The sequence below is a fragment of the Fukomys damarensis genome, unplaced genomic scaffold (assembly GCF_012274545.1).
Source record: "Fukomys damarensis isolate Sample0158 unplaced genomic scaffold, DMR_v1.0_HiC HiC_scaffold_32, whole genome shotgun sequence".
Taxonomy (NCBI): Eukaryota; Metazoa; Chordata; class Mammalia; order Rodentia; family Bathyergidae; genus Fukomys; species Fukomys damarensis.
Window position 1 is genome coordinate 12,945,627 of NW_022900944.1, and position 8,759 is coordinate 12,954,385.

Below are 8,759 nucleotides of genomic sequence, written 5' to 3' on the forward strand. Positions count from 1 at the left end.
AGGCTATCTATCAAAAAAATAATCCAATCATCAATGCTTAATATAAAATTCTTTTAATCATTTGATGTAGCTAAGCCTCACAAATAATAATTTCTATAAAACTACTAGTCAGGTATCTTAGTAAGTGAGCACTCTATGCCACTATTTATCAATTTATTATCAAGTAAATGAATTTACTTTAACTTTCAGCCCTTTCTTTCTTAGCTCTTAGGAGGTCACAAAAGAACAAAAATGTCACTCCCCTTTCCTTCTTTCATACTATAATGGACCATCATTAGTGGATGCCCATGCCAACAAAACAAAAAGAACAAAATAAAAATAACATTATTTCACAGCATTTAAGACATTTTTAAAAACATAATTTTATCTAATTTTTATCTAAAAGTTAATCTTCTCTATATGTAACCCATCAGGACAGATACCAGAATTATTAAAAGGAAACAGTACGTAACTAAGTATGTAATAATTCTACCTCATTTCCATTTAAATATACAGAAATTTATTTCAATCACTTCATAACTGAACATCTTAAAATATGAGCCTTTAAAATAAAATTGTTTTCAAGGAAATACTTACTCTGCCAGTGATGGCATCTATATCTATTTCTGCCTTTTTAGCCCATTTTTGCCAGAAGTTGGGATCATCTAAAGAAATATCTGTCCGATTTCCAGATGCCACAAAACTTGCCTGAAATATATAATGGTAGTTTTTCAAAGTGTTTTAAAGTGAAAGGTTAAAAATCTATGAAGGTATATTTAAAACACTGTTACATTTACTATGCATAGAATTTGAATTTACCACAACTAAAAAACAAAGATAAACACATAATATACTCAAAGCATGTTTAAAAATTAAGTGTGACATACTGTTAAAAGGAAAAGGCTTAATGAAATTTAGGAGCAGAGTTGAATAAGTTATTTTTGCTTGTTAAACATTTAGTAAACAAAGATATATCTTCCCTTTGGAAAGGAAACTGCACAAGACAGAGATATGCTTTCTAAACAGGCTACATTAAAAAAATTAGGGTAAGCCGGATGTGGTGGCGCACACCTGTAATTCCAGCTCTTGGGAGGCTGAGGAAGCCGGATCATTGTGAGTTCGAGATTAGCCTGGGCTACATAGTGAGTTTCCAGGTCAGTCTCAACTACTTAGTGAGACCCTGTCTCAAAAAAACCAAAAACAGCCGGTTGTGCTGGCGCATGCCTAGAATCCCAGCACTGGGGAGGTTGAGGCAGGTGGATTACCATGAGTTCGAGACCACCCTGGGCTACATAGTGAGTTCCAGGTCAGTCTCAACTACATAGTGAGACCCTGTCTCAAAAAAACCAAAAAAAAAGAAAAGAAAAGAAAAGAAAAAAAAATTAGGATAAGTGTAATAAAATCTACCTACACTATATAGCTCATTTTCTGATATATTCCTATTTTATTTCCATCTCATTTTTAGACAGACATGTCTCTTGAAGTAAATGCAATACATTAAGTGGAAAATAAAAATAAATCCTCATCTGTGTTTTTTCCCACTTGCTGGGGATGTATCTCATTAGAAGAGCACTTGCCTATCATGCACAAGGCTAGAGATTTGATTACCAGCAAATAAAACAAGGAAGCAAACAAACAAACCTTCTTCTAAAAGAATAAAAATATCAAAACTATCAAAACTATATCAAACAATATAAAAATATTTTCCTTAACCAAAATATTGTATAAACACTGTAAACATTGAAGAAAATATAAAATGTTAGTTGAAAGAAATTTTAGGTATACTTCAACCCTGTAACATGTGGACTAATAACCATTACTTAGAACTTAAGTCAGTGAAAATAAACATGTCAATGAAAAGTCATTGATGTGCTTTATATAAATAAAAGAAGTAGTAACGATACACAATGCTCAAAGAAACAAAATGGCCTGAAAAACATGCAACTATAAAAATAAATTTAAGAATGTCTCACATTAAAAGATCCTCAAAGGAGAATATAAACTGTAAATGACTTTAAAATAATGCTTAATTACCTGGAATATAGTCAAAGGACAAAAATTTTCATTTAAAAACTCCATCTTGGGCTGGGGATTTAGCTCAGTGATTCTGCCACCTGCCTTGCAATCACAAAGACCCAAGTTTTGATCCCCGATATCAAAAAAACAAACAAACAAAAAACTCCATCTTAGTGGAATTTTAAAATGCAGAAACTCACACAGTAAAAGAATAAAACTGTTGATAGGATACAAGTCATTTGTGATGTTCAAGATAAATGAAAGTTTTAACAGAATAATTAATATCAAGGAATTATACTTAATTTTGTTTTTGAATGTCATCATTGTGTTGTGACTATGTTAAAAGTCTTTTACTTTAACAATACAATGAAACATATTGAAAGATGATGACATGGTAGCCGATTTAAAAAAATAACATGAAATTTGGATGGAGCAGTAATAGAACAAATTGAGCATGAGTTGATAATGCTGAAGCTGGATGATGAATATAGATTTCTTATGCTATTCTATCCATATTTGTAGTTTGAAACATTACAAAATATGTATTACATGAGTAGGAACAGAATTAAAATACGAAATGCCTCTTCCAGAGCTTTAAAGCTCTGTTTTTGTTACTGATGACAAAGTAGTAGGTACGCTCATTCATTGCATATAGCTTTGTTTCCTCTGAAGCTGGGGTCTGTTTTAAGGTGCTTGTATAAAGCAAGCATAAAATACAGTTACTGTTTAAAAATGTGTCTTTTCCCAGCATATGTAGGAAGTAGAAGTGACAATAATACAATTAAATGGGTTTAAATCCCTCTTTTCTTCTTCCTCTAAACTCCAGCTTTTAATTCTACTAAACTACAAAAATTGGTAATTTTTTACTTTTTGGAAATGATAAGTATAGTAGGCTGAATTATGGTTCCCAAAGATATCTGGTCTTAATAGCTGGGAAGTTTGGACACAACCAAAGCAGAGATTGCAGGACTATGGCCAGAAGCCAAGAAAGGAAGGACTCCTAGGAAATGCAAGAGGTAAGAAAAGAAAAATCTCCCCTGGAACCTGCAGAAAGAACCAACTTTGCTGATACCTTGCTTTTTAAACCTGTCAGACTCATATTAAATATCTGGCATTCAAACTATAAGACAATACATTGTGTTGTGTATAGCCACAAAATTTGTTACGGTGGCAAAAGGAAATAAAAGAAGAGAAACTACATATTATAAAAACTCATAATCCAATTTGAAAGAACAAATTTCCTTCCTTCCCTCCCTCCCTCCTTTCTACCTTCCTTCCTTCTGTGGTAACTAGGGATCAAACCCAAGAGATTGCTTATCACTGAGGTGTTTTTCCAGCCCTTTTTATTTTCATCATTATTTTTTGGAGACAGGATTTCTCTCAATTTCCCAGGAAAGATTTGGAACTTGTGATTCTCCTGTCTCAGTATCCCAAAGTAGCTAGAATTATAGGCTTCTGCCCTCTTGCTTGGCTGAGTGTTGAGATTTAACCAAGTTAGTAAATGGCTATTTGTTTTATATAAATTGTAGAACATTTAACATGAAAAGCCATAAATATAAAATATTGAAAAGTAACAGATTTTAAATGTTAAAGTGGGTATCTTCTACCAGGTATCTGCTGATAAATAAAATAATTTGCCAATAAGAAACTACATTACGGGGCTGGGGATTTAGCTCAGTGGTTTCACTGCCTGCCTTGCAAATGCAAGGGCCCGAGTTCGATCCCCAGTACCAAAAAGAAAGAAAGAAACTACATTACATAATTAGTAATAATCACTATAAGAAAAATAATACATTTATTTTTTCAAATAATATTTTTAAAATTCCCAAGTAATTAAAAACTACTATTAACTGACAGCCTATTTTCAAGATGCCTTTTGATTCTCAAGGACTTTGAAAATGAAACAAAATGCCCATTGTGGAAGACATTACAAGGGCTGGCTTGCTTATCAGTATCTTCCAAATGTTAAGTCTTAATATCCTATTTCCTCCAATTTCCCGAAATGCAGTCCCTGCAATCATTATAATAAATAATCCATTTATTATTTGTAATGTAAGACACTGAAATGATGAAATCTATCTTTCTACAATATAAAGTAGCATAAAGATAGCAGGAACCAAGAGGCCCCTATATATAAGCAATATAGTAAGCTGTTATATTTTGTAAGTTACATGAAAAATTCTTCCATTCTATACCAAATTTTTAAAAATCTGACTATAGCAGGCTGAGGATGTAGCTCAGTGTAGAGCACCGGTCCAACACATTAAAGGTTTAATCCCTAGCACATGTCCCACCACATACCCCCAAAAATCAGATAAGAAACTTTTCCTATTCTAGAATCCACCTGAATGCCCTTATATCTCTCAAAACATAGTTCACTTATAGATGAAGTTAAAAATGAGTTTATTTAATAGATATGTATCAAGTCTAAATATTCTGCTAAACACTGTGCTCCATATGTAGTTACTTATTAAATATCACACAATACAAAGAAATGCAGATTGTATTTAATATTATGATTTATTTGTGCAAACTCTGAGAACAACTATATATAGCTTAATTCTGGAAATTTTAAGAAGTACAGAATAATACTAATTTGCACCTATGGTGCCAATAAATATGTCATATCACCTTCCACTATGTCAAACATCCACTATTAAGTGGCATTCCTGCACAACTAATGTGAACAGTCAAATGAACAAATTACAAAAAAACTATGCTACTGTGATTCTTCTTTTGTTTTTGTATTTTTCTGAAACAGAGTCTTGCTAAGTACTCCAGGCTGATCTTGAACTCAGTAATGTAGCCCATGCTGGCCGCAAACTTTCAGCAATTCTTCCTCAGCCTCCAGAGAACTATAGTTGTGCACCACCACTACTGGCTAGCTTTCTTTCTAAATGTAATGGTTACTCCCTGATCAGAGGCTACAACATAGATGTTTAAATGCTTAAATGTTTTTCATTCTCAGAGCATAGCTAATTATGACTAGAGTATACTATAGTCATCTAAATAATACTTATATATCACTTATAGCATAGTAGGAAAGGCCAACTATGATTTATTATCATTGCTTTGAAGATTAAAAAAAAGACTAATAGAGGTTAAGTGAATTGAGGTTAAGGTCAATCAGCTTCTAAGTCAGAATTCAAATATTGATGTTCTGACTTTCATGAATATTATCATTAACACTTTAAATGAGAAAGCCTAGATTCACACATGACTATTAAATGCTTTGTGCATACCTACATAAATTGCATATTAAAAAAACCTTTAGGGGAATATCTCTTGCTTAACCTAATTACAAAGATGATAATCAGAACTACTGTAACTTCTGTATTAACTAGATTTCAGAGAATTTCAGATATAAGGGAAAAAAAATCTGTACATAGTGAAAAGAACCAAGGAATCCAAAGTAAACATTTCCCAAGAAAGAAATCAGAGTCAAGATATTTACCCAATCATGCCTACTTTTAGTTCTCAATCTGAAGTTCAGCAGTTTTACCTACATTTTCTAAAATACCATTTTCTTCGTGCACATCCATGTGTATCTGTGTGCACTACTAACCCACAAATCTTTATCTGAATCCCAGGTAATTGTCCAGGACTTCTCCACTTGGATGCCTTATAAATGTTCCAAATACAAGAGTTCCAATAATGTATTTTATTTTCTCTATGTGAATCTCTTTCTCTTGCATTTTCTATCTTCTTTAATGACACTATGGTTCTCCTAGACACTCAAGACACATCCTTAAATCATTTTTTACAATTCCTTCCACAAATTCCAAACTGGTCATCAACTCTTACTGAGTGAAGCGGATCTACCACCCTAATTTAGCCATCATTATTCCCATACATACTTCTTTAATGATCTCCCTGCTTCTGGTCTTTCCCATTTCCAATTTCTCTACACTGCTGCTAGAGTTAAATTTTTAAACTAGATTATGCCATTTTCTGCTTAAAGGGATTTAAGAAATCTTAACTGCCTCAAAAGTCCAGAATGAATTCCTTGAAGTGGTACACAAAGCTCTTCAAAGACAAGATCCAACTTCCCCAACTTCTTCAGATTCATCTCCATTGAATTTGTCGCATGCATTCAAACACACCTATTCCATATTCCTTAAATCTTCCTTGTAGTTAAGCAATATGTCATTCATTTATGAGGTTCTCTGTCTCTAACACAATGAAATCCATATTTCCTACCAGACTCAACTCAAGTGTTTTCTTTGCAAAAGTTTTCCTTATTCTAAGTTCTCCTATTTTACATACAATAATCATTTCCTCTCTTCTTTTTTCCAGCAACTATAATCTTTTTATTTTAGTACTCCTGGCATCTAGTTAAATATTTGACAAAATAATTCATTTGGAGACTGGTGTCATTATTTTTGGTCAAGCACCTTCACTAATTCTGTATCACAGGAGTTCGTATGAACATAGATTTCTGGTTGGAAGCAAAGATAGGGATGGGAATGGAGGAATATGTAAACAGGAAGTAAAGACGAAGGAAGAAAATTTGTATGAGTCAGTGCAGGTGAGCGAGAACACTGCAAGTAAAACAAGCAAACTTCAGATTAGTGGAAGACAGGTGTACCATGACACTGTTGAAAAAATATATATAAAGGCAGTTAATAAACTCTGAAAAGCCTCTTCTCCAAAAAGGACATACACTTTTAAAACAGAAATTTCATTTTATTACTCCCCACACTGAAGTTTAGTATTTATTTATATATTTATTTCTGAGGCAGGATCTCACTGTGCAGTTCAGGCTGTCCTTGAATTCACTATGTAGCTCAAGGTGGCCTCAAACTCATGGCAATCTTCTTGCCTCAGCCTCCCAAGGGCCGGGATCACAGGTGTGTGCCACCACACCCAGCTATATTTTAGTATTTAAAATGAAATTGGATATCCTCCTCTCCTTTAGTCTTTAAATTTTTAAAATTAATATAAGATACGTTAGCCTCCTACATTATATTTTGCTCTGTCTTTGGTATATTTATTATTTAGTTTCTAAATTTCTTTGATTTAAAATGTTCTACTCCAATTAACATGTAAAATTTCTTAGAAAACATTCTATCTCACAGAATCAGAATACATGTGACATTTGATAAAAGACCAGAAACAATGAGGGAAAATAATACATATAATCCATTGCTTTTGAGCTAATTTAGTAGGTTTAAAGATTTAGAAGAGGGCTAGGGATTTAGCTCGATGGTGCTGCTGCCTGCCTTGCAAGTGCAACGTCCCGAGTTCAATCCCCAGTACCAAAACAAACAAAAAAAGATTTAAAAAAGACACTTTCATTTTTTTCAGTATTCTATATTATAAAACAGCACTCTTTAATACCTTGGCAAATGTTGATCCACGTCCTTCAGATTCAATTGTAATAGTTTTTGTACGACGTAGTAAAATCTGATCGATATCTTCTTCACAGAATTTAGAGCCTTCATCTTCTTCCTCCATAATGGCACCATAAGCACCTCTTCGAAGTAGGTCTTCTATTTCCTTTTTGGAAAGTTGTTGAATCTAAAGGAAAAAATAATTCTGGTGATAATAGTATTTTTAAAGTTTATGAAATGGGGAACTAACCCTAAAAAAGCCAAAAACATGAAAAAAATTCACATTTGAATTGCATTTAGCTTTGGGTTGCACCTAAGAGAGACTGCACTGGAATAATATACTAGAGCTGGGTGTGGTGACACCACAACTATAATCTCAGCTACTGGGAAGCTGGAGGCAAGAGGATCAGAAAATTGAGCCCAGTCTGGGCAACAGAGTTAGGACTCTATGAAAAAAAAACAACAACAAAAATAAAACCAAAGTTTTTTACACTCCTTTGCTCTCTTTAATGTAAGAATTATAATCTGTCTTAAATGGCCTTAAACAAAAGCCTGTAAAGTAGGTAATCTCAAGATTATTTTTAGTACAAGTATTCTATTTAGAAAAAAAACTTTGAGGCAAAAGCTTCCACAAAGATTTGTACAAGATGAAGCCAATGTTAGAAATTTGATCTTTAAAAAATTGAAAAACTGTTACACAAATAAAAATATTTCACAAACTCAATTCTGCAAATGTCCTAAAAAGAAAAAATGTTTCTATCTTAAGAATATATTCTTGGGAAAAAAATAAGAACCAAGATGTATCATGTAAATGTACAAATTCCCAATGATGAATGCCATCACTAAAAATGTACCAATAAACTTGATGAATTAAAATGAGGAATACATTCTTTTTTTTTCTGGTACCAGTGATAGAACTCGGGACCTTGTGCTTGTGAGGCAGGTGTCAGAAACACTAAGCTAAATCCCCAGCCCATAGAACACATTCTTATTGTTCATAAGCTGTGAAGCTACATAGAGAGACTAAAAAGTACTCAAAAATATTAAATGAACACAGCTCCGTTCTGAAAATTCACTCTTAAAACAATGCTGTGTTCCCTGCAGGCCAAAACTTAATGATACAGTTTAAGAGGTAAAATTAAACGCAAACAAAAAACACAAAAAGTCCAAGTGAAAAAATACACACACACACACACATACACACATATATATAAATATACATACACCACCAACAGTACTTTCTCTTCCACTCATGCTCTGTAACACAGCTTTATCCAGGCCCAGTTTCAGACTGGCTCGGTCAAACATCTCTCTCTCATATGAGTTACGAGTCACTAATCTGTAGACTTTAACTGCTTTGTTCTGACCAATTCTGTGGCAACGAGCCTGGGCCTATAAAAAATTAGAAAGGTACAGATTCAATTTTACATA

General features: G+C 33.2%; 1 protein-coding gene across 11 annotated transcripts in view; it reads right to left on the reverse strand.

Annotated features, from left to right (window-relative positions):
* Nucleotides 1-8,759, reverse strand: part of Chd9 (chromodomain helicase DNA binding protein 9) — a 238,395-nt gene that overhangs the window by 46,463 nt on the left and 183,173 nt on the right. For all 11 annotated transcript variants that reach the window (XM_010629542.3, XM_010629534.3, XM_010629538.3 and 8 more), the window contains 3 exons: nt 8,553-8,720; nt 7,336-7,515; nt 577-687 (listed from right to left, as the gene is read on the reverse strand). In XM_010629542.3, coding sequence (XP_010627844.1) covers nt 577-687; nt 7,336-7,515; nt 8,553-8,720 — 459 coding nt within the window. The remainder of the gene's footprint in view (nt 1-576; nt 688-7,335; nt 7,516-8,552; nt 8,721-8,759) is intronic.